A 26176-nucleotide genomic window follows, 5' to 3' on the forward strand; every position below is an offset into this window, starting at 1 on the left:
TTACTTACATTAATACAGTGGTTACTACCATAGTCGGTGAGTCCATTACCATCAATCTGCTTTGTTCTTATTCGTCCTAATTGCTGCACTGCTTCCTTTTACTCCTTCGGCTTGGTTGCTCCTCGGACTGGTGCCCCCGTTTTGATGATTCCTGCTTGGGGGACTTGCCGCTTCCTGTATTGCTTGAGGTCGACCAGAACTTACGGTGGATGTCTTTGTTACTGTTAACAAAGTTTATTATTTCTTTTTTATTTCTTTAATCATTTCATTCCTTTTTTTTCTTTCTTGAGTTCTTTTCACTTATTAAAACTTTTGAATTTTGCTTTTTATTTCTTTTATTTAGTTTTTAAACTTTATTTTTTCCTCCCCAATCTGCAGTTGTGGACAAACTCTCACCATAAAGCACATTCTCTGCGACTGCCTTAAATTTTGCTTAGCTAGAAGTATTGCATTTGAAACGATTTACCCTTTGGACATTCTACAATCGGCTTCAGAACGGAATATCAATTCAATATATTACTTTTTTAATACTACTAAGCTCATTATCTAATGTCCATTTATACAAATTAGAGCCGATAGCCTGTGTTGCTGGTGCTCAATGTCTTTTTTTAGTCTAAGAATTTATTTCATTAGTCTAAAATTATAATAATAATAATAAACTTTATTTTATAAATTTGTTTTCGTTTAGTTTTAATGAGGTGCCTTTTATTTATTTCTTTTTGTTTTTTATTTAAAGAAGTTTCATAACTGTGAGGCCTCCTTTACCACCGCAGTCCGTAGTATCACGATTCTTCCTTCCTGGGATATCTGCTCGGGCGCCAGTTAAATAAGTTATAATTTTTTTTTTTTTTATAAAATTTGGTTTATTAAAAAACAATTTATTTAACACATTTACTACTTTTCGTGCTTGTCGGATTGATGTCGGTAAAAGACTGATTTAGTTCTTACAAACTATCTTACAAGAAATCTATGTTTTGTCCACTAATTGACAGTCAGCATTTTCGTTGGAAATTGGATGATGTTGTTGGATGAAGTGCTTCTGGTAGTATACAATAAAAGAATGATGAGAAATTCTTCTGGTAGTATGCAATAGGAGAATGGTGAGAAGTGCTGTGTTTGCTTACTTTATTTATTGGGGTGGTCCTTAACCTATGTAGAATTATTAAATGCTATTGTGGATTTATTCATTATTATTATTAAAAAAACTGCTTAACTAAATCAACTGCTGCATGATGTTGTTATCACGACGAGTTGTCTAAATTAACTATCACCTATCACTATATTTTGATATTGGTCAACGACGAAACATTCCATTGCCTTTAGTGGGTGTAGCGAATTCTCTGAACTATGAAACTTTAACTTGACGCTTCTATGTTATTGTGCGTTTAAAAAAATACTACTGCAAAAAATTCGTTAATGTGTGTATACCTTATGAAAAATTTACTCTTATCGTAAACAAGAAGAACAAGAATGCATTTGTTGTGTGCTTTACGAAAGTGAAGCCTAGTTAAAGATGGCAATTCCGAATGAAATCTATAGTATTTTTCTCCATTTCTTTGACCGAATTATTATTTATTACAGATTATTTTTTTGGGGTTTCGCGCTATAAACTATTTTGCAACAAAAACTTTCTTGATGAAAATATTTGAAGGCAAATATATTGCTTAGACAACCACTATCGCATGGGTAACTTGAAAGCATTTTTATAATCGAATTATTACAAATGGTATCAAAAAATTCTATAGTGCATGAATTCTTTGAATAAGACGATACCGTCGATAGCAACTTTGTTTTAAATAACGGTTGTCAGATTGTACTTAAAATTGTTTTATTCATATCTAATCAATACAAAATTAATAAAAGAAAGAATTATGAGTTTTTTAGGATCTTTAAAAAGTGGAGAGACAGTGGAGGTAGATAATTTTAAATATGCACCGATAATAAATTCAACATATTTGTATACTGTCAGATTGCGGCACGTGATTTCGTGCAAAATTTGTTGGAGAAATCGCAAACGGCCCAGCAATTGTCTCTAGAAATTGCTGCTGACTTTATTACTGATTGTTTATCAGCTATTGGTATTAGTTGTCATATAATTGCTGATCAGTTAGAAGCCGATGAAAAAATTTTTGCTTGGCCCTATCAGCAATTGAGTGTTTATACATTTCATTGCAATGAAGACTTTAAAAGAATTGAACGTTTTCTAGTTCTTATATGCTTTATGGCGGCTGATCAATTTGAATTGCAATTGCGGAACATAAACAGCGAAGATGAGGTAGAAACCTCCATTGACTACACAATGCAGCTCTTGGCCCACTGGTGTTGTGTATATAAGCAATTGGAGCGTTTGGATGGAATGAATAAAACAAAGCGTTTTGAAGAGCCTTTGGCGAGAATAAGTAAAAATTTATTATTCCTATTATATATGTATATGCTCACAGTTTGATCCAATTTGTCATATTTAAATTGGGTTTTTACAGACTTTCATTTTCTTTTGGGCTTTCACGAATTACGTAAAAGTTATCGCTCAACATATGCATTACTGGATAAAATTTGTGATCGTTTATATGTGGCCGCCTTACCTGGTTTACAGTAAGTAGAACAAGTTGCGCCCTTAAATAGAAGCCGACGAAGCAAGCCATGTTCAAAGCCGATCTAGAATTCGGCTAGAAAATTGGAACTAGATGAGCAGTTTTTAAGTTGACTTAGGCAAAATGGGGAAAAAATGTAAGGTTAGACATCAATAAAATTGCGCACACAAAGTATATAGCAGGTTATTTATAAGTGTTTCCAAACATATCGCTGGTCACTCGAGTTATGTCAGATCTTCATAAATATCATACGCAGATTAAAGTTTCAATTTTTAGAACAGAAAATTTGCATGCCTTGCAATGTAAAAATTGAGGTTAATTTACCGTGAACACAAACTGCAGAACGCGTGTTGTCTTGATCGCATCCTCGCAGATTTATCAGATTTCAATGCATTTGCCGATAGACTTAATTCAATACCAAGGGTCTCCCCTAAAGGCATATCTTGTCTACTTCCGGGTTTTATTTGCATAAAAAGTATTCGAAGTGTATACAATGATTTTATTGAATTGTTGGACTATTAAGATGCTTATAAATGAGGTTTATCATAAACAAGGTAGATAATTTAGGATCTGCGCTGTTCCATTTTGACGAGTAGGAACGTTGAAAGGGGGAATGGGGGAAAAAAACTTAAACCGCTCCACGATTATTCTGACAAGTTCGAATCTCAAAAAGGAAAACGGGACATTCCTAAGGAGGGGTCCTTACTTCTTTCAATAATACTTTACTTGTACTACAGTTGACCTACGGCGTACAATCTAACTTATTTTCTACTTTATATCTTTGCATGCAACCTTTGTATCAGTTATATACGAGCACATGAACTGGTACTAGAGGGTTTGTTAAAGTTATTTGAAGGGGATTTTCATTTACTCCATCCACATTTAAGGCCAAAATATAATTTTTATTATGAAGCATTTTTGGTTAAGGTGAATAATAGATGCATTATAGAATTGATATTTTCTAAAATATTGCATTTTTAGTATTTGCCTGGTACACATGCAAAAATTTACCAAAGCCTACAAAATCTTCTGAAAAACGAAAAGGATTATCTAAATGATTTAATAGCATTACTAATTCAACAACCAATGCTTGAAATATATTTTACAACATTGGTTAAGGAAAAAAAAACATCTCAGCTCAATAAAATGGAAGCTTTGAATTTTCTAAAATTGTTGCAAGGGTAAATATTTCAAAAATTGTTTTAATAATGATATTTTTGCTTCCACATTTGTAACCTTCATTTTGAATTTTTTTAGAAAATTGACCAGCTTCGATGTTTTCTCTACTGAATTTATGGAAAGTATTCTTGCTTTAATGATGAATAGAGACGAGTCTTTATCAAATAAAGCGGCGGAATTGTATGCACTAATGCGAAGAAATTGTCAAAGTCAAGAAAACTTATTACACGCGATTAACTTTTACATTGATTATAAAGTAAGTCTTCGTTTTACTTTAATACCTTAGTGCTCCATTGAAAAAATTTGTTAAATGTTTTCTTCCATTCACAAGTTATCTCTTCCCGAGCTAAAATACTTTATTAGACAGCTGTCCACACACTTTGATTTTTTAATGGATTTTGATAATTATTTGAGAATCATTTGTGATGCAAGGTATACAGACGCCATACGTTCAAACTGCGCTCAAATGTTAATAATGGCTGCTAAAATAAAAGTTGAAATTTCTGGTAAGAATTTTATAAAAAATGGTACATAGGAAAAATACATTTCCATCTTTTTATAACCAATTTAAAACAAGCCGCTAAGCTTACAGTAAACTGGGAAAACGAACTGTTTTCTCGAGTCTATATTTTTCTATTTTTATACTCTCAGCTGCCTGAGTGGCCAAGTAAGCAAAGAATCTCGACAAATAATTCAATGGTCGTGCGTTCAAACCTCATGTTTTCAGTAAAGGTGATAGTCTTAAATGCTAGTACTTTAAGACATTAGTCTTAGAATTTATTTCTCTTACTAAATTTATTATAACGAGGAGATTGTAGTCGAGTAAGGCCAACTTTTAGAGAATCTACATCACCTCGCCTACTACAGATGTTTACGTTGTGGTAATGATACATCAAAAGTTACTCATTATTTCAATGCAAAGGCATACTTTTCATGAAGCCCGCATATTCAAAGAATCCTTGTATGAAATTATATGTAAAGTACAAGCCTACGTAGTCCAAATGCAACAAGATTTGTTTCTACGTTAATTTGCTATTATGAACTAGTTTCACAACGAGTTTTCCTAGGAACGGTTATCTGAAAGAGGATTCAAAAAATTGACCCAGTCGAACCAAATTTTTCATATCAATTTAGAATGTCTAAACACTATTATGGGGCGATTTTTGTTGAGATATGTTGAAAATTCCAATTTTCTGGTTATAACGGCTTCTCAAAATAGAGCGTTGTATGGGCAGGGGTAGGAAAAATGGACCGATCAAAACCATTTGCGACACAATTTTTTCTTGAATCAAAAGGCATCGGCAACCAATTTCACCAAAGTATCTCAAAAGTTACGAACCGTAAGTTGAAACAAATTTAGATGGACAGACATTAGACGGGCAGAGATGCTCAGATCAAATTCAGAATAATTTTCTCGATCAGCATAATATATGTTTGCCCTTCTGCGTATCACACAGCTCCGCACAAACTAAATATACCTTGCGGTACATTTGTGGTATAGGTATAATAATATAATATTTTTATACCAGATACCTTATGGTGTAAGGGTATATTAAGTTTCTCCGCATGTATGCAACGCACAGAAGAACTGCACATGGACACATCTTTTAATGTAACGATTGACAGTCACTTTCAGAATCAGTTAATCGGTCTGTCGCCCTTGTTTTCTTCTATTTAACCTACGGGGAACAATTTTCGAGATATTTTGATGAAGTTTGGTACATCGATATGTTTTTGGCTCCAGGATGAACACTGAAAACGATTTGACCACCTCCAGCTTAAAATTTTATTTCAACACCACACTTCTTTATATTTTTTATCTATACATTTTTGTATTTTCTAAACGAAAGCCAAACTATTTTGCATTTATCCAAATAGATGCTGGCCATGAGAGAAAGGCATTTAGGAAGTAGACTGGCCTTTATCTGTCAGCTATATATGGTTGAGTATGGTGTCTTTCCATATTGCCGCGAATTTTTAGTCTAACTTCAGCTATCGCTATTTTAATGGAATCTGCAGGAGTGTCCTCCTTAAGTCTCCGAAAAGCCTCCTCAAACCTCATGGTGTAAATATATAGAAAAAATATTTGCAGCAGAGACTGTCCGTTCGGCTGACTGAACAAATGCTTTTTAATTTTTTTTATGCTTAGTATTATCATAAAGAATCCACATTTTATCATCAGTAACAAAGCGATGTAAAAATTTGTTCTCTTTTTTCCTGGGCGAAAAAACAATACATACCAAAAAGCGCATATGAGAAATTTTCCGTAAGAGTCCGTTTGCTCCCATTCCTCAGCCAATTTTCGTGTATTGGTATATTTCCTGTAACTTCAAATTAGTTAATGTTATTGCCATTTCAATATTTAAAGCAATATTTCCTGTTTCACATTTTAAAACATTTCCCATTTATGCCTTTAACCTGTAAGTGGTCATTTGGGATGGAGCTTGTTCTTTGTAAGTCTTCCTCCGTACATACTAGCATTTCGAAGTGTAAGTGAAGTGAAGTAATTCTTACCGCAAAGTTTGATGGCCCAAAACAACATATTTTCAAAATCGTGAAAACGAAATATATTCACTAGGTTGCAATAAATATAATAATTTGACGTAATTTCGTTGGAATTGTGAGCTGAAAGGAATTCATTTAAATATTCAATATATTCAAATCAACAAATTAAACAATGGCATTGTTGGCTCTTTAACCAATTTAAATTGCGTCTCGAAAATTTAGGGCTGACGAATATATTCATAATGGTGAAACTTTATGAGCAGATCCGACAAAACCGGATGGACGGATTATGACGTATACATTCGTCATACACAGCTAACTGGCTGAGCCACAAAGCATATTGGCATACGTGAAATGTGTTAACACCAATCAACGGAGCGTAGAAATAAATTCATTTTATTCATAGATATAATCACAATTGTTGGCGTAAATATTATATCTAATGTGAATTTTAAAACTAAAGGAATTGAAAGCACTTCCAAGAAAAACTGATCAACCTGTAAACTGCAGGTTCCCATCGATTTAAAATTAAGATCGGCTACTTATTACAAACTATGCTTAAGGATGCCATCAAGATTCCTTCTAAAGCGAAGAATCTTCTTTTACTTGAAAATTTTTTAGTTTTTTCAGCTAAATCGGAGATAGGACATTTAATGTTAATATTGCCGGACAACATTGCAGAGATTGAATGTCAAAATACTATCTTAATAATATTGGAAGCCTTTCGTTTATATAATGTGAATGAATGGACGAAGGAGGTAAAATTCTTTCCTATTACAAACATTTTTTCATTATAATTTTTTTTAGTGTATTGAAAATTATGTTCATCATGCTTTGGGTATTTTTTTACATTTGGAGAAAAATTTGGAATATTTGGTGTTAGTGGAGATCTTTAACATTTTCCATAATTGTTTATTGTTTAACAAAGAATGGCAACGTTTGCAATCAATAACTGATACTACAACATTGCAGTTCCAAAGATTGAAACGGCAGCTGAAAGAAATTAAACAGAGGAAAGTATGAATTGATGCTTTTCTATATATTTCCTCACTATATTCACCACTAAAGATTGGTATAGTACGCTAAATTTGTCTTTCTTCTTGTCAATTTTGTCTGTCCCTATTGTGGATGCTTTCATACCAACAGTTGGTAAAGCTGTCTACAGGCACGCTACTACTTAACAGAGTACTTTGAAGTTTACTTGCGTTAATGTGAGGTTACGGATGTGAAATATTCGCTAACACGCTTACATAATTTTTTTAAACCTTATGCCACCGATGGCGAAGCGCGTTTTACTCAGAATCATTTTCTGAATCTATCTAGGCTTGTCTGCCTGTCCGTCCGCCCGTCTTATCTTCTGTATTTGGACACCGACATGTTTTTGACCAAGGGCGGACGCTATTGCGAATAATTCGGATTAGATTGTTATCTGAATAACTGTATTAACAGAAGTGGTGTAGGATACTATAGCGTTTCTACTTGATTTTTACTAAATTTGATTATTTTTTTCAATTTTAAAGCAAACTGCCGAAAGTAAAACTTTATTACTCGAATATTATGAACTTTTAAAACGGCTTAATATCATGATCAAAACAAAGTATGAATTATTCGATAATATAACGGAAATATTGTCTACTTTGGAAGCTCAGTTTTTACAAAAACCATTTTTACAAGATCTTATTAAGGCTAATAAATGCTTTATGGGTAAATTGCATGTACAACTTTCTCTATAGAATCGTTAAAATACCTTTTTTTTACTTTGTTTTTGAGACGTGTACGCTTTCGAAATCATTTGTTCTTGTATTTTAAAATTGTATCAAAGTGAAGGAAGAACAGAACGTGTACGAAAACATGTTACCAACTTAACAAAATACATATGGCCGTTGTTAGATAAAGTAGAAGACCTTTTAAAACTTCCAGTCGTTCGGATAAAAACGGTAAGAAGATATAAATTTTGATCTACAATATAATCTTAATCTAAGTGTGTTCAATCCTGCACCGAGTCGATATAAAAACATATATTCTCGTAGATAAATTAAAATACGACTCATATCTAAATTCTGTTCCTAAATATTTAATTTGTCTTAGAGTTTATATATTGGTTTGTATTTCTATGACCTTCAAGTATATGTTTTTGAAATTCTTAAAGTTTTTACGTTGAAGCTAAGAGGAGAAAATTTAGGTCTGTGTTCTTTTCTAAGCTCTACAAGGGATCTTTTATGGAGGATGGTAGCTGGCATCTTGGAAAAAAATCGACAAGACACGATTTATAAAATTAAAATTATTAGAATGCTTTGTTAGACGATGTATTTACTTTCAAGTTTTTTCAGTATTTTAACATTTTGGTTATGTTGGTGGGTTCTACGCTGCTTAAGTTGGACAACTCCATCTATAATAAATGCGTAGAGATTTTATTGGCATTAAATTTTTCACGCCATTCATTAAATTTAAAGGATGGTGATGAGTCGACTCAAATGAAGCCTAACGTATGTTTAGAGTATAAAAGGTTAATGTTAAATCAATTTACGAAACTTCATAAATTACCTCAAATAGCTATCAGAACGAATGTGATCTGGAAAGTGTGCATCAATTATAGTCTTGTAAGTGTGGGTCCTCTTAAGATTTAAAAATATTTCTTTTAATTTTACTTGTTTCATTTAGAATAACCATAATTTTAATAATGAGCTAAAGGAACTTTTAATGACTTTAGCCGAGCATCGTTTGAATATTTTTAAACATGTCCTCGCAGTGACGATTTATAATCTTTACAGGCGCGAGCCTCCATTAAAGTATAACCAACTTGTGGTGAGTATAAATGCTTTGTGTATGTGTTTTTCTTACGAAATGGGGAAGCATTTAAAGCCTAAGTCAGTGTGGGACTCGGACCCACTTAAATTTCCCCCTCCACACACACATACACACGTCTAACGATAGTCCCAGAAATACCGTTAAGTATTACGTCGGGAGAACCGTCTGAGTCTTAGCTCAACTGGTCAATCTTAAGGACGTTGTCCTTAGTCGAGTGCGACCACATTCCACTCTTCTCAGCTGGTTCATTGTGGTTGCATAGGCATCTCGAACATCGTCCTAGACCAAATGGGTAACCATCGTATTGTACTTTAATAAAACTTTTTGGATGAATTCGGTTGCCAATAAAAACTTCAATTTTGCCTCTTTGTTGAAAACATGGGCATTCCAGCAAGGTGTGTTTCGGAGTTCTGCAAAGAAGTAGTCAGTGGTACACCGCAGTGACTCAAGCAACTTATTCACATCATTTATGAGCTCTTGTGTTCAGCGCTTTTGCAGTGTTGTCCCACCTCCTCTGCCATGGACGCATACTTTCCCCTGTGTGCTGTGAGCTTCTCTCAAGTTGCCTTCTTGTATGATACAACAAAATTAGTTGGTTAGTCATTACGTCTGCTGGTAGCATGCCTGAAATGATGCTGTTCGAGTTAGCTTGTCGACAATTTTGACATAGCTTCACTTAAGTAAGCTAAGGCCCCTTACCACGTACATTATGAGTGATACTGCCACTTTGCCCAAAAGCAATAGCCTTTTTTTCTTTGCCTCTCCTCTCCTGCGGGCAAATGCCTCACGTGGGTGTGTGTGTGTGCTCTATGTACTTTCGGCAATTCTTATTGCTAATTCTTTTTTTTTATAACAGTCAATTTTAGAAAAACATAAAGAATTAGTTGACAATCTAAAGTGTATAGAGTCACCGTCATCGATGCATGTTCATGTTGTTTTATTGATATTGCAAATGACGGGAAAGATCTTAGATGCGCAACCTATTGGAAATCACTCCAATCGCCTAAAAGCCTTAAGTAATTTAGATATCTTTTTAAGAGATGTAGATTTCCGGCGATCGGATATTGGTGTCACCATGTAAGTGATAACCAAAAAATTTAAAATATTCAATTTCAAATATTCCACATTTTTTTTGTTTAATTTGCATTTACTTATATATACATACTTATAGCTACAACGAAATGGACAAATTGAATGGAAATCATTTGAACAAAAAAGAACGTGAGAAATGGCACAACTTGAAAAATAAATTAAAAAAACTTCAAAACAATTCGTCTACTTAATGTACTTTACAACCCTTACAAACATTTATTTAACAATAATTAAGTTCAAAACGTAATAATTCACTTCACTAAGAAAAATATATAAATTAGTCGATTTAATGGCTTACATTTGCTGTTCTAAGAATATTCATAATTATAACATTCAGGTAAACTTCTTTGTTATTTGCAATTTTGGTTCTGTTTATATTCTTCAAGGTTTTAAATTTAATAATCGGTTAATAATTACGTCTTTGAAATTTTATGTTTTCAATAAAGACTCAAGAATTATTTTACATTTTTTATATCCGCTGTGACGAAATGACAGCAAAACAATTTCCTTCTTTTCTTTGTAGGGATTACCAAAAATCTCGTTACGAGTAAAGTAACTTTGTGTGGGAAGCTTGAAAAAATGAAGTCAATGTTTCATGAGTGTCTATCCAGAGCCCCCACCTTCTCCCCAATCCCAAACAAAAGATTAGCTTACTGCAGCAAGAGCTTTTTGTTCGACAAGTGAACATATTATGAAATAACTTGAAAATTGGTAATACTTCTGGCTTTATAGGTTATAAAAGTTAAATTTTACATAGAAATAAAATTAGACGAAACGCTTCGCGCTATACCAGACCGTAACAGTCAATAGCAAGTGTTGACGAACCGTACTATTAAGTTATTTTTGGACAAATTGCATTCTTGCTATCTTTCATTTATCTCTTACCTTACGTTTTTCATATGTTTTTAGAGATGTCGTCCATTTTTTGATCTTTCCTTGTGGAAATCTTAGTAGAAGATAGAAAAATAAATGAAAACAGGTGCGCGTAGGCCTAAAAATGAAAGAAACAATATTTTTTCTTGCTAGAGTTGATAGTAAAAGTAAATCTAATCTCTCTAAGTGAGGATTTAGCAATATTTTACGAAATTAAATATATTACAATGAGTATTTGTTTCTCCGGTCGCTTATTCATAAGAAGAAAAAATATTGCGCTTACCGCGTCAATAACAATAAAAACGCTATTCTCTTATTTATTGTTATTTATGTTTTAATTAAAAAAGGGATGAACAATTAAGGAGGAGGCTGATGGGGAACTTCAGTCGAAAATATCGGGAGTAAATGCTTTAAACAAAGTCTGTTCGATGTAATCTCGATTTCTTAAACTTTAACAGAAGTGCCAGCTTGATTACTGGAACGATCTAATGTTTCATTTACTTTATTCTTACTCACACAACAGAATCGAAGAACTGTGTACATTCGTATGGATTTTTTGAAAATATTTTTAAAAGGAGAACCATTATTTCTGGAAATCTCGTTGGTGTCTCCTTAGCAATTTTGTGAACAAATCAAAGTCAGCCAGCGGCATGAGCTTAGCTCAGTAGGAATATACTTTATTTATGAGATGTGTAATATTTGGCTATTTCAAAGATTTTTAATATGTTGTTAGATTAGCTTTCAAGAGTATATAAAGTCGATAGCCTTCATCCTAGCCTTATTGGTATCCTAAGGAGCTTGTGGTACAGAGTATATTAAGTTTGTATGGGCGATTTGTAACATCCATAAGTTCTTGAGATAAAAGCATCTTCTATTATGCTAAGCAAATACGATTCTAAATGGTTTTCTGAGTCTATCTAAGCTTGTTTGGCTGTCTGTCCATGTATTTTTGGGTACCACCTATAAGTTACAATTTTTGAGATATTTTTTTATGAAATTCGTTGACTGAAGGATGAACGCTATTGAAAATAGTTCAGAATTGTCAATTTTTTCGACCTTGACATAACGTCTTGTTTTAAAAAGTCATTATATGAGAAAAATGTAATTTAGTTTCTCGATAAAACTAGCTGAACAATAGTATTTCGACGTTCTAAATTGATATTAAAAGTTTGGTTCGGCTAGGATATTTTTTTAAACTCCTCTGATATAACTGTTTCTACGAAACGTGAATTTTTATATGCGAAACAGCAAAATTGATGCAATGTAATGTATTAAAATATGTATGCAAATCCTTCGTTTTAAACGACTTTGTGTGTTTGCCTAAGTGTGCATATACGTGGAATGCCATAATGATATCTTACAATTAATACAGGTTTAAGTGCTTTTATTAAGTTTTTTAAAAACCGTCAGATCGACACAGGGATGAATGGAAAAACAATTAAGCAAACATTATATAATGGGGCGTGACCGAACCTTTCATAATCATCAGCCTTTTTATAAAAAATTGCCCAAAAATTAAAATATCGATAGTCCGCAATATTGGATGGACATGGTCGATTTTTTCCGTTTTTATACGCAAGTATAGAAGATCGTCCGCAGTACGTATGCGGAAATTTTCATGATTGCGGAATAAGAATGATGAGCAAAAATCGGAATTTTTTGATTTTTTAAATCAGAGCTGTTTAGTCAACTTAAGTTCTCCTATGGGCGTATGCAACAACCTACAAGCAAAAAATTTTAAGCCGTTATCTTGGTATTGGAGAATCTCCGACATACAAATGCACAGAGGCGGAAAGGTAGAGATGCCTAGATGAACTTAGCATGTGATGTCGATCAAAAATAGGATCTCGAAATCCTCCTCACGCATGTTGGCGTTTTAATAAAATTTCAGTATTCTACTTCTGTTTTCTTCGTTTTTGTACAGAGCCATCCGCAAAGTATAGGTGCAAATGTGAAAATGAGCGCTTCATTTCTGCGGCCAGAAGAATGTTTCCTACAGCGATTGCACAGACTGACAGACATGCTTAAATCGATTTCCATTTTGGCGCTGATCAAGCATACGCAGTCTTTGAAAACTCCTCCCCGGGTGTTGAAAATGCTTTGAAAGAATAAATACGCTTTCATCCTTGGTCGAAGGTAACGCTTTTTTGTCTTTATATGTATTAGTTATGTGTAACTATATCTATACGCGCGACTAGAAACTCGGTATTCTTGATAATTACATTTGCTTAGAAAAGTGTTAAAATTAAATTCACTATACCCTTCGTTTGTAAAGCAATAGAAAGGACTTGAATTCTAGTTTCAATGCTTTAAAATGTTATTACCATATTTATGGTAGAAGTAAATTCATTTATAAATTTTCCATTTTTAGGTATTTCATGAACAACGTTGCTTACAGAGTGCGAGTTTTACACATATCGATTACACAAATTCCTTTTAAAAATAGTCGATTTTTATAACCTGAGAGCCATCGTAGTTTATTTGTAGTGACCTGGCCTTGTTTGTTTTAAAGATATAGGATCTAATAGCATTATCGACATGGAATTGATGCTAACATGCGTTAAGTCAACAACTCTGCATTACATTTGCCAGCAAACACAAATTCTTATAAAAAATGTCAAATGTTTGTAAACGTCGTTGAAAACGTATTGAAATCCTATGTGGCAGAACGTGTGGAGAAAACGAAAACAAAACGGAAAGACAAGCTTAAATTCATCCAGAAGTGATTCAGAAAGTGATCCTGAATCTATCGGTACAATGGGAAGTGGATTTATTACAATTCCTTCCGGATGTTGCGTAGAACCGCACTTAAAATATACCATTGTATCAAAGGCGGTTAACAGAATTCTCTATATTCTCTATTCTCTCATATTAACCTTTGTCCGACTAAATTGTACTCAATAAAGAATTTGTATAATAAATTTATTTCATAAACGAATGAAATACCAAAATGAAACCGACGTTCTCTTCTTGTTGCGAATATTTTAATTAGTTCTTATTAATATGATTTTCAGTTACCATAAGCAAGAGAAATTTAGCCTAAAGCTACACAATCAATTTTCAAATAAATTTTTAGCGGAATTTCATTTCATATGGAAATGAAATTATAAAACAGTTATATAAATGTTGCACGCTCGAATTTCTCGAGTTTCTGTTGATTTTTTCAGAAAAATTAAAACTGTGCATTATAAAAAAGGGACATGGCATGTTTTAATTAAACTAATGTCTTTCGCTAAGCACTACTTCTACTACCTCTTAGTCAAAATATGAATTTCATACAGGTAGGAAAACTGGTCTTTTAAGGGATCCACTGCTCGCACAGTCTATAAGCCATCCACTGAAATCGGTGTTAATTAGAAGTGGTAATGTCCGGTGATAAAAGGACGAAGGGTAACTTTAATGCATTAATGTCGGTAATGTCTCCTGGATGAATTTTCCTCTCGGATACCATAAGATTGGCATATGACTACTATTTGGTCACATTGGCATACGGCGCCAATTCCTCGGGCCATTTGCGTCAGTTTCTGTTGGTAGCGTTCTCTGATGATTGTTTCATTTGCTCGTAATAAATTATAATAAACCATCCGTCTGAGTGGCCGAGTCGACAAACAATCTCAACTAACAATTGAATAGTTGTGGGTTGAAATGCTATTTGGCACTTGACCAATTTAAGCTCCTCTAAAAGCAATGTTCTGTACACTTTCCGGGATAAGCTGTACTATTGCGCAAACTTTAAACGCAGTACAATAAGGTACAGAACTCATAGTTTTATTCACCACCCATTGAGAATCTATTCAATTCTCCAACGTAAAGTTAGTGTAAGATTTTTGGAGTTAAACCTAGTTTCAACAAGTTTGCTCGTCCATATAATATTTCGTCATTATAAAAACGAATAAAAACACTAAAATGTTTTATACAGTAAGCACCCTACGCCAACCTGTCAATTGTTGACATCACTACTTTTCAATATAAATTGTTATATGGGAATTGGTTGGAAAAGTGGAGCGATCCAAGCCATTTCAACAGTATTCGTCCTTGGGCCAAAACATGTCAGACTACCAAATTTCATCAAAGTATCTCGAAAATTGCAGCCCGTAAATTGAAGACAAAGGTACCAGGACGCACGGACAGACAGGCTTAGATCAATTCAGACATGGATTCTATCTGTCTCAAGTTCCACTGGATGCGCACGAATTCAATATATCCTATAAAACAAGTGGTGTAGAGTGCAGAAATTTAAATAGGTGTACAGACAGACGGACATTGCTGAACTCTAAACATTATTTATAGTGATCAGGATCGTTACATGAGATATATCTAATATAAATTCGCTTTGGAAAACCTAAGAGAGATTACAAATCTAATGTACGTTTATTCAAGTCCGTCTTGCATACTAACTTGAAATTTGTATCTTTATTTAAATTTCTCTCACTAACTTGAACTAGTAGGAAATTGAATACAACATTTTCTTCAATCGTTTGTTATGTTTAGCACACTCACTCTTTCATTAATATATCTCAATATATTGAGACGTATTCTTCCGTTGCGTTAGTTAAGAGGGGTAATCAATAAATTGAGTTTTGGGCAGACCATCGGAATACCATTGCATGTGTGTTTGCGCACCTTTCCATATTAAATACAAATTTTTTGCTTTTTTAAAAAACTATTACTAATTTATGAGTTATTTTTAAACCGTTTGTTTTTAAAAATATTTTCGGAAAAGAAACAATTTATCACGCATTCTATCAAAATATTTTATCATCTATTTATTTATTAATTTTGTTTTTTTTCATTTTAATTACGCGTCTAAATATCTGCACTTGTAACCTCGCCCGAGTGAAATTTTTCAAATATTCTCACGTTAGCAGAAATTTTGCGCTGATCACAAATGTTTATGTTTAAATGGGTGCATATGTATGTAAAAGGTGCTATATTTATATATTTTATTGAAAAAACAAATAAAAATACCATAGTGATACACGGACCATCATTAAATACCCTGCATAACTTCTTCTAATACAGTTAGTTATTCATATAACGACTTATTGCAATAAGTCCTTATATTGGAAGTGATCAAAAAAGTGGTCCGATCTGAATCATTTGCAATAACTTGTGTCCTTGGGCTAAAACACGTTACAAAAATATTAATATTCCCTTGTACCACATATGACGTAGGTTATAAAAAGTAACACAATGACAATTTTGTGCTTCGTAACTTGGAATGATTTTGTTTTACGTCTTCACACTTATATATATATACCACCTCTTTTTCTTTTTTTTCTCTATTCTTTAAATGGCTAACTGAGTGAAGGTCAAATATGTAATTAAGAAGAAAATGAGGTCATTTCCAAATCTATATAACGCACGCACCAAAAACAATAATCTTAATAATAATATGGGAAAGAAATTTCAATAGATTTTTAATAAATGGCTTGGAATCTGTTCTTGGTACCGCTTTTTATAGCCGACTCTACATTTTTCTTTCATAAATTTTCGTCCACTCCTAAGCGAAAAAGAAAACACATAATTTTTTGTATATCTATATAAAATATTATTCTTTTTCTCTTCTCTTTTACGCTCTTTACGGTTATACAAATTTCAATCGCTTCATACATGTGTGTAAAATTTAGACTTAATATTAAGAAATTGGAAAGAAAATGAATTGAAATAAATAACGGAGATGCGAAATGGTTCTACAAGTTTAGTTGCCCTCAGCAGCAAAGACCAAAGGTACCAGGCACAGTTGCATTTGTATTGTAGCTTACTTGCCAAGCAAAATCTTACGTCCAGCTCCCAAGTTTTGACCAGCTTGCGTGGCACCCTTATTAGTACCGGCCTGTAAGCCTATAACCGTTTGACCAGCTTTTAATTGTTCTTCGGTGAAATCACGTTTGCACTCATCAGCTGGTTTGGGACCCAAAAAAGGACCTTTAAATTCAGCATGTTTGTAGCACTACAAAAATGAAAAGCGAATAGATAAGCATTTCATTAGCTTACAACGTTTACGCTTAAAGATAAAATCCTTTTACCGCACGGCCCAAAGCAAATATGGTGTTGGTGACTTGAGCAATATCTTTTTTTTCCCATAAATCTACAGTTTGGAAGACGTCCAAATCGGGGACACCGTAATCTTTAATAGCTTTCTGGAAATTATTAATATTTTCCATCATTTTAAACTGGCCACCCGAGCTATTGATCTTCGGTACAGCGTTAGGAGTTAAGGTGTTAATTAATTTACATAACACTTGGCCATCCTTGATGTGGTCCTCGTACGCAACACCGCCAGGAAACTTTTCACCCAAAATGGCTTCTACCCATTCTTGGGCCTCTTGATCCATTTGAGGATTGCGCTTACCAGCAATCTAAAAAATTTTGAAAACACATAAAACTTTCCCAACTTTTTACTCGATTCATATTATGCTTATAATAATCTTCTGTTTTTTTTTTTTTTTTTTTTTTGTTTCTATTTAATTTAATTACTTTTTAACTTTGTATATAAAAGTTTTTTATTCACCTTTGCTTTAACTGCACGTTCAAGAGACATTTTTATTTATTTCCGTTTTTTTTCTTAATTTATTACGGGTAATGGAAACGTTGTTCACTTAAAGATTATACAAATTCAACTGATGCCCGAGCAGAGCAAAGTAGATGCTTTTAAAGTACTCCTGCCTGTTATTTATGTTATTACACGTATTGAAAATTTTCATGAATTTTTCCAAAAATATTCAACGAAAGGCAAAAGACTCATCAGATTCTCACACTACGTGGGAGTTTTCGTTCGATGTCCTCATCAAATAGAACGAGAACAAATTTTCGAAATTTTCTATACGATGAGTATTTGTATTTAATTATAGTATGATAATAAACATCAAATTGCTGTTGTTATTGGTTACATTCTTAATCAATCGTTTAATGGCTTTATATTTTCGTTTACTTTAGTTTACACTCAGTGCTAGTTTTCAAAATATAAATTAAAAGAAAAACAAAAAAAAACTTTTCCTCTTTCTCTTATATTCAAGTTTACATATATAGCAAAAAGTGAACTTTTTCCTTATATGTAATAGAAGGAAATTTCTTCTTCCGAGGGAGAGAAGTGGATTTCTTAAAATTTATACTTCCAGTTGCTTCGATAACATGTGGGGTATACTCATCCAAAATTCGGAAAAAATTGAATCCGCGTTTCAAGTAAAATATGAATAGTTTAAAATTCCAGCAAGACCCTCTCATTTCACGGAAGCCCGCATGGCATAACACCTTTCAAAGTTTGCAAATTTACTTTATTAAGGTCAGAAAATTAAACCTATCTGATCCAGATTCCCTACCATTTATTTCTTTACTAAATTGCTATTACATCCATCATAAAATATTAAGAATAAAAGCTTTTTCTTAGGGCAATATTATTCATGCTGAGTGAGCCCACTTGATTAAACTACTTCATTAAATTACTATCATATTTTTGCATTACTAAATTTTTTGAGAATCCTCGTACAAAATGATATCCAAAAGATAGATCTACGTAGTCCAAATTCAGTAAGGTTAATTTCTTTTGTCACTTTACCTCCACCTTATAAAGATTCACGATATAAAGATTCAATTTTCAAAGGAACAATTACGTGAGAGGTGAGTTTAAAAATTTGCTCCAGCCGAACCATAGTGTTCTTATTAATTTAGAATGTCGAAATACTACCTATTACTTAAACGTTTTGTCGAAAACTTTTGAAAATTGTAGGGTTTTTTCATAAAACTAGTAATAATTTCGCAAATAAGGGGGATGGCCAAAAAATTGGATTAATGGTCAATGTGCTACATTTCATCAAAATGCCTCAAAAAGTGCGGTCTTTAAGTTGAACACACAATTTGCATGGACAGACAGTAGAAGGGCAAATGGGCAAGCAACATCAGATCGATTTAGGAATGGGTCTGAATCAATCGATATAATAAAGGATGGGCCTATCTGAAGCCCTTCTAAATGTTACATACGTCTGCGCAAACTTAATATATCCAGTACCACAAGTGGTGTATAAAGTTACTTAGCGTTAAAACCTCCCGTAACATGGTTGATTATCTGTCGTTACAGTCTAGACAGTCGCCAAGCGATCAAATATGAACAGACTTACAGTTAAAAAAAAACGATTGAGCTTTCAGAAACTAATGGAAACTAATATAAAATTTCAAATTAAGAAATTCGCGTTTGGTCAAGCACACTTCTTAATAATCTCGCTTTCTCGAGTCGATTGCACTTGTTTTCGCCGTTTGCACCGATGACTCAAATAGTACGCCAGTCATGCTTGTTTTTCATGACAAACAATTAATTGTCGTCTTTTCTGACGCGCTATGCTATTTACTTGATATCACGTCAAAGACAAATGCTGCGAATGCGTTCGCGCTTCCGAATACAAGTGCAACTAGCCCCTTTTTAATCTTATTGACAGAGGAACATTATAAAGCACATAGGTATAGTGGAACTTCTTCAACCGCAGGAACGACTATAATGATCGTAAACTAGCTATACTACATGTAATGTAATACGCTTATCGAATGCGAGTTTTAATAAAAGAAAACTAAATAAATCATAAGAGTGGTTAAAAACTTTGTGATTCCATTATTTAGACTTTGATTCAAGGAGGCTAGAGGTTTTTTTTTTTCTTTTTTTTTTTTACATGACTAATCACTCAGGCGATGACCGCCGTTCGTGTAACACGATGACGGTCAGAAAGAAAAGGGAAAGAGGAGGAAAATGGCCGCAGCCATTCGGTAACTCAAATGAAGCGAACAGGATGTTAACTCAACAATCTCATAATATCCGAATTTTTTTCGAACAACGTCACGTCTTCACTAAATGTTTGTTCTTAATTCTCGAAATTTTTTTAAAACTTTTTGTTTCCTTAACTTTTGTTTTAGAGAATTTAAAAAATATTTAGAGATTAATGGAAAATATCTTTCATAAACATGAATCTCAAGGTTATTGAAAAGTGCATATGCACGCATTTATATCAAATAGAAAATCTACAAATTAAAGAAATCATAAATATTTATTTAATTTTAGCTTTAAAATGTTCATAAATTAAATAAATACATGAAGAAAATTAAAATAAAAAACAAATCAGAAGAATATCCAAAAGTAGGCGGCGTGCAGGCCGACTTAAATACTACACTTTCATATGTATTGAAACTCAAGAAGCTCAAGAAGTTTCGTTTTTACAAGCTTACTACACCTGCAGCCAAACTGATACCTGCCTTCCCATTTTTTATATTTAGTGTAAACCAAAAGCGCCAGATACAATAGCTAATATATATGAATTATTGCGTTCATAACCTCGTCTTTCTCCATTTAGAGCTTAGAAGATTTTTGTTTCGAATCAAAGATACCCTCATAGGACTATTATCATTTCAGAAATTAATTCATATAGAATACAATAGCAATACTACTATGGTGGTTCACGGCCTACTATTAAATGCATTACACCCCATTCGCATAATGTAGTGTACGTCCTTGGGCTGAAACACGCCGGTGTATCAAATTTCATCAAAATGTCTTGAAAATTGAGCCCTGCAGATTGAACACCCAAATACATGGACAAAAATCACGCTGACAGGCGAACAGGTAAGCTTGGGTCACTGCAAAAATTGATTGTGAATTGGTCCTTCCGGGTGTTGCACACATTCGCGCAAGCTTAATATAAGCTTGTAACATAATTGATGTAGAGTATAAAAATGGAAAAGATAAAATCTAACGATGGATATTACTTTCCATAAAATATTTTGTTGCCTTTTCTGTAATAAGGCAAATAGGCAACAGCCCGCCATTAAATAGCCTGCAACTTACAGTTATCCATATGCCGAATTTTCAAAATAAGGCGTTACATGAAAAGTGGTCGACAGATTGGTCCAATCCGAACTATCTTCAATAGTATTTGTCCTTAGGCCAAAACATGTCTATATACCAGATTTCACCAAAATATTTCAAAAATTGCGGCCTGTAGGCTGAACTCACGAAAAGAGGATCCAATTTAAAAAAAAATATATTAAAATCAAAAAGCGGATAAAACACACATTCACACTCTAACGAAAAGTAACATCTGTAACCGATATTTCAATTGAATGGATTGGTGATCCCTCCAAATCGCTTGGTTGCCCGTTGATGCTCTTTTTGCGCACTTAAATTAATTTTTTTTATTTCGTACGTTCTAGTTTAGTTTAAGAAGATTTTATAAAATAATGAAATTCTAAAAAGAAGGCAAAAAGAATCTCTGTGTTAGTAAATATATTTTGACGCTAGCAAGCAAACAATGTTTTTTAATGTGTAGATCATTCTGTGTCACTCAGGCAAATGATTACTGCATTCATCACATGACGGTATATTAGATTATTCAAAGCGTAGAAATATGCATCGAAGATCTTGCATAAGTATGTAGTGTGGATGGCGAAATCGATTTAGTCTTGAGCCCTTAAATAAGAATCCATTGTTTGCTAAGAACTGCGGACAAAATCAAAAAGGCTAACTGTTAATTTTCTTGTTATGAGAATTTGCTCATGATAGTAATTTAATATAAAAATTAAGCGGGCCTAATTTGAACTACATGGATCTATTTGTTGGCTCCACTCCATATACGATTTCTCATGAGTAGTAAGCTCTTCGGAAAATTGAATGTTTTGAACCCCTAATATGTATAGACGTAATCACGGGAAGCGAGCTCTTATATGAGAGAATGTATTTACCCAAACGAGGGAATAACTGTGCTAGGCGAAGTGGCGGAAGGTATGGAATAGACGATGTTACCTGACCATAATGTTCTTATTTGTTGCTTTCAGGTCTTGCATATGTTAATTAATTAATGGCTTAAACGCCAATTGCGACTATTGCCCTTTGATTTGGCTTAAAAGAGCTATAACAAGAAAGCACATTGTTTTGCCTTATGACTCACAACGCCAGAATGTATCCTTCAGGTAAAAACTTGCCTCCTTGATTAACAAGGCTTTGATATAAACTTAAATTTTTGAATTATCTTTCGATGATGTTTTTTAAGTTTATTGTGGCCGATTTAATTTTTTGCCGATTTTAAAGTATATCCCATCGTTAGCGTTAGCGACTTTTTTTTCCTTTTTGGGAGCACTTCATATCCTGCTCTTTAGTCTGAGGAACTTTCCTGTGTCTTTACCTCCTTATGGAAATAAATTGCTTTTGTTAGCCGTACCGTTACTTGAGAATTAAGTTAATATATGCTTTTGTCGAATTGCAGGCATTATTTGGTGGGATAAACTTCAATGTTCCGAAATGTTTCGCTAGGAACTTTTCTTTTATAAAACTCAAGCAGCGTAGATATAATTGCGAGCTTCTCAACGTTTAGAGTCCTTTTCAAAAATCTACTTGATGTTTATAATTTAATCTCGACATCGGATTTTTCTTCTTGGCGGGCTTGATTTGTCCTCATGGTATTTAGATAAACTAGTAATCTTGACATCCTAGTATGATTCGAAGATTAATTGAATTTGTTGACTATTATCAGTTGGCAAGTGTATTTGCATGTTGGCAATGGCGTAGGAGCTCACTCCTAACTCGAATATGTACCGACTGCTGGCTGTGGTTCTCTATGCTGGATGTGTACGTACGTTTTTTCACTTTTGGGATTTCCCTTTCTCTCTATTGTTTATTTGTACATAAATCTTATGCTTTGTGTTTCTTCGTCATTTTTATACCCACCACTTTGGGGTGGGTGATGGGTCCATACTCATTTTGTTTTTTCCATAATGTATGTGACACTCAAAAGGGAGCTCCGAAAACCCTTTAAACTATGCATATTCTTGATCAGCGTGAAATACTGGAATGATTTAGCCATGTCTGCCCATCTGTGTGTCTGTGTGTCCGTGTGGTGTGTGTTGTTGGCACTCTCCTGGTCGCAAAAATGAAGATATCGACTTCAAACTGAATATAAGCATTGGAAGTTTCTGCACGCAGGTTGCTATTGAAAATGGGCCAAATCGGTTGGAACGGAAGCGCGCAATGGAGTGTAAAACGAACGCATCTCCGTTTTTTTTAACAAAAACTTTTGAATTTTTGCACGTTACTCGGAAATTGCAAAAGTAAGAACGCTAAAATTTTCCGCATTTACTCTACGAAACACTCTTCTCCTTACAAACAACAAGCAAACAACAAATCCGCCATGCCCACACAAAGTTACAAGTGATTAAATTTCGTTCTTTTCGCTTTTTTGAGGTTTTTTAGGCTTTTATGCAAAAAAGACCGAATATTGAAAACTATTTTGTACGCTCCTTAGATGAAGATATTTTATCTGCCTGGAAATGGGTTAATCATAAAATGAAGCGATGATCCTCGCTGAATATAGCTTTCTTGCTTGTTTTGTTTGTTTTTTTTTTGTTTGTATAATCAAATTTAGCATAAGATTTACTTTTAAGCGTTAATTGAATTGTGCTGTGAATTCGGCTTATTTTAGCCGAATTTCATTGGTAATAAAATAAATAAATAAATATGGAGAGACCAACTAATCCCTTGTGGTTATGAAAGACGCCATTTGTGAGCCCCTATCGTCAATAGAATGAAAGAAAGAAAATAAGCCATCTATTGAAACAAGTGATACTCAAAGCGAAGCAACGTCTGATGGCCACAGTGGCTGTGGCAGTACATTCCCAGTCCTGTGTATCCGACGCGCTCACTCAGCCTTTAATAATCGTTTCAACAACATCTGTTATTGGTCGTAGCACTTCCCACTAACAGTTTCGTTTCTCTGTGTCAACTTGCAAAGCATCACTTCCAGGTGATATACGGCATCTGAATTTTTTGTAATTAAATTCGGTGTTAACGATTCGTTTTCCCTATATCACGATTTATTTTCGTTTGCAATTGCCGTAGCATTCCGTTTCGTCGTCACACGTCACTTTTCAGTGGTAGTTCTATTTTGAATTTAAACGAAAAGTAAATCGTCTAGTAAGTAAGGTTTACTCGTTGACACGGAACTCCTATAACATAAAGACTTTAGTGAAATCATATATATTACAAAAAAAGTAATATAGGTACATCACCTAATAAATAAGCCCTTCTTTACATATCTGTCGCGACATTCGATTATGTATGTCATGACTTTACACTACATTATTAATAATATATTAGGAAAATGCGATAAGGAATAATTACGCTTACATAGCAGAAAATTTTTTTTCTCTCCTTTTTATCAACTAAGAAGTTGTCAATACATTTTCCCTAAGCCAAATATAAATTACTTTATATGAACACTGCGTATGAGTATGTGAAAAACCCATATATAACATAATTAACGTTTTCGTTTAAATTCTTAATTTTTGGTAAACGCTTGCAATGGCGCACAAGATTAATATCTGCGATACTCGATGTATGTATCAAAAATAGAAGAAATATCTAAAATAAATATACATTTGCGCGCACACTCTTATGGACATCAAAATCAATTTTCTTGTCATATTTTGTGTACGCTATATACCCTGTAGTACAATGGTATATTAAGTTTGTGCGCGTGTACGCAACAGCCGAAAGAACCATTTACTATACCTGCCGGTACAGAATTAATTTCTGAGTTACTTTCTGAGTCGATGCAAGCTTGCCTGTCCATATGGCCGCCTTGTTTTCATGTTTTCAACCTATATGTTCCAATTTTTGAGATATAAATTGATGAGATTTGATACACTGACATGTTTTGTACCAAGAACGGACGGTGTTGAAAATGGTTCAAGTCGAACGCCTTTTTTCGAACGCTTCACACATAACGCCATATTTTGGAAAGTCGGTATATGAATAAATGTAAGTTAGTGCGGAGCGTTTAATGATGAACCATGACATGCTGTAGTGTTTTTACTTGTTAAAACACAAGTTTTGCAGAATTCAGAGTATTTAATCAAACAGTTTATTTCCTATTCTATTAAAAATTTCATAAAAATTAATTAATTAAAAATGTCATAAAAATTAGTTGCAGTTTTTTTTCTTTCTTCCTTCCTTCCTTCACGAAACGATTAATTTCAATCCAACGAACTGAACGGTGACTCGTGGAAAACGTGGACGTTGACGTTGATAAAGAGAATAACGTAAACGCTCTTCCTGATAACAAATCTGAAAATTGGGGCACAGGTAATCAAAACCGTTGTTCAAAACAGGAACCGAACTGATCGAGGAAGGAAAATTTGTCTGTATTAGATGCAACGTTTGAGGAGGAAAATACCTAATTTGGCTCGGTATAACAAGGTATTGCCAATACAAAGACTACGATAAGAAATTATCTACCTCGACAGAAACCAATGTGCCCGCTTCAATAGAAAGGGCCAAAATTGTTAGTGCACAAATGCTCGACAGAGTGAATATTGTCATCGGTCATATTTTCGCTTTCGCTAATGTGGCTTTGGAATCGGATTAAGCAGCGTTGAATGCTTTAAGCCAAACAGCATTACATGTGTGCATCGCCTGGTAAACGGAGTGTCAATTAGGCCTTAGGCAACCAAACCATTACAATGTGCGGCCAACGCAATGAGGACGGAACAAAGACCGAGGCGCACAAAAAAAGGCCTCGTGTTCGCAGCGCGGAGTCTTTTGGCCTCGTTCAACATCTTGCTGAACGCATACCCCGCACATCATACAACGGCGGGTTATAGGTGCTACTGAGCGAAAATCTTCACGCCGCTGAAGATAGGATTGCATGTGAAGGCTGTCGCATGCGACCGAAGCTCTGATAACTTAATAGTACTCGGCGACAAATTCGACAGTGGAGCGTACGCAAGAAAACGGGCGCTTTTGATTACCCCATTCAGCAGAAGCGTTATTAAAGAAATTAAGGATAGAAAGGAGAAGCAAATATGACTTGAAACTCATTAAGAAGCTGCCGAAAATGAAGGCGCCCAGCTAACCATTCTGGATGCATAATGCTTGTATGCCTATCTACAGCTCGCCATGGGGGTCGCGCTCTATTATTTTGCAATTCCTGAGTGATGCACAGGTCGCGACATTCCAGGCGGCTATGAAGAGTAAGATGGCCGACAACTCCGACGGCAAGGCGCCAAGAGCGTGCGACTTAATCAGTACGCTAAACAGGTTCATCGAAGTACTGCACTTGAGCTTCATCAACAACGAAACTTGGATGGAGCTCAAAAAT

General features: G+C 34.0%; 2 protein-coding genes across 2 annotated transcripts; one reads left to right on the top strand and one right to left on the bottom strand.

Annotated features, from left to right (window-relative positions):
- Nucleotides 1–700: 700 nt before the first annotated feature.
- LOC119641656 lies at nucleotides 701–10421 on the top strand. The gene is made up of 15 exons (XM_038040446.1): nucleotides 701–1913; nucleotides 1970–2399; nucleotides 2481–2592; nucleotides 3395–3518; nucleotides 3573–3772; nucleotides 3849–4026; nucleotides 4102–4276; nucleotides 6897–7033; nucleotides 7083–7292; nucleotides 7796–7979; nucleotides 8046–8212; nucleotides 8606–8875; nucleotides 8937–9080; nucleotides 9940–10160; nucleotides 10255–10421. Exons 1-15 carry the CDS (start codon nucleotides 1872–1874, stop codon nucleotides 10364–10366), a joined length of 2706 nt encoding a protein of 901 aa, XP_037896374.1. The 5' UTR covers nucleotides 701–1871; the 3' UTR covers nucleotides 10367–10421.
- Nucleotides 10422–16590: 6169 nt separating this feature from the next.
- On the bottom strand, nucleotides 16591–17733 carry LOC119641641 (muscle-specific protein 20). Its single transcript, XM_038040424.1, has 3 exons — nucleotides 17563–17733; nucleotides 17078–17410; nucleotides 16591–17001 (listed from the first exon to the last, which is right to left on the bottom strand). Exons 1-3 carry the CDS (start codon nucleotides 17590–17592, stop codon nucleotides 16810–16812), a joined length of 555 nt encoding a protein of 184 aa, XP_037896352.1. The 5' UTR covers nucleotides 17593–17733; the 3' UTR covers nucleotides 16591–16809.
- Nucleotides 17734–26176: the final 8443 nt, after the last annotated feature.

This window comes from Glossina fuscipes, unplaced genomic scaffold, assembly GCF_014805625.2.
Source record: "Glossina fuscipes isolate IAEA_lab_2018 unplaced genomic scaffold, Yale_Gfus_2 155, whole genome shotgun sequence".
Classification (NCBI taxonomy): Eukaryota; Metazoa; Arthropoda; class Insecta; order Diptera; family Glossinidae; genus Glossina; species Glossina fuscipes.

What these genes read in the sequence shown, in the direction of transcription:
- LOC119641656 (XM_038040446.1), top strand. Translation starts at nt 1,872, where the DNA reads ATGAGTTTTTTAGGATCTTTAAAAAGTGGAGAGACAGTGGAG. An exon ending in AAAGTGGAGAGACAGTGGAG is followed by an intron (nt 1,914 to 1,969) that starts GTAGATAATTTT and finishes GTATACTGTCAG; the next exon opens with ATTGCGGCACGTGATTTCGT. An exon ending in CAGTCGTTCGGATAAAAACG is followed by an intron (nt 8,213 to 8,605) that starts GTAAGAAGATAT and finishes AAGTTTTTTCAG; the next exon opens with TATTTTAACATTTTGGTTAT.
- LOC119641641 (XM_038040424.1), bottom strand. Translation starts at nt 17,592, where the DNA reads ATGTCTCTTGAACGTGCAGTTAAAGCAAAG. An exon ending in AACGTGCAGTTAAAGCAAAG is followed by an intron (nt 17,411 to 17,562) that starts GTGAATAAAAAA and finishes AAAATTTTTTAG; the next exon opens with ATTGCTGGTAAGCGCAATCC. An exon ending in TATTTGCTTTGGGCCGTGCG is followed by an intron (nt 17,002 to 17,077) that starts GTAAAAGGATTT and finishes TCATTTTTGTAG; the next exon opens with TGCTACAAACATGCTGAATT.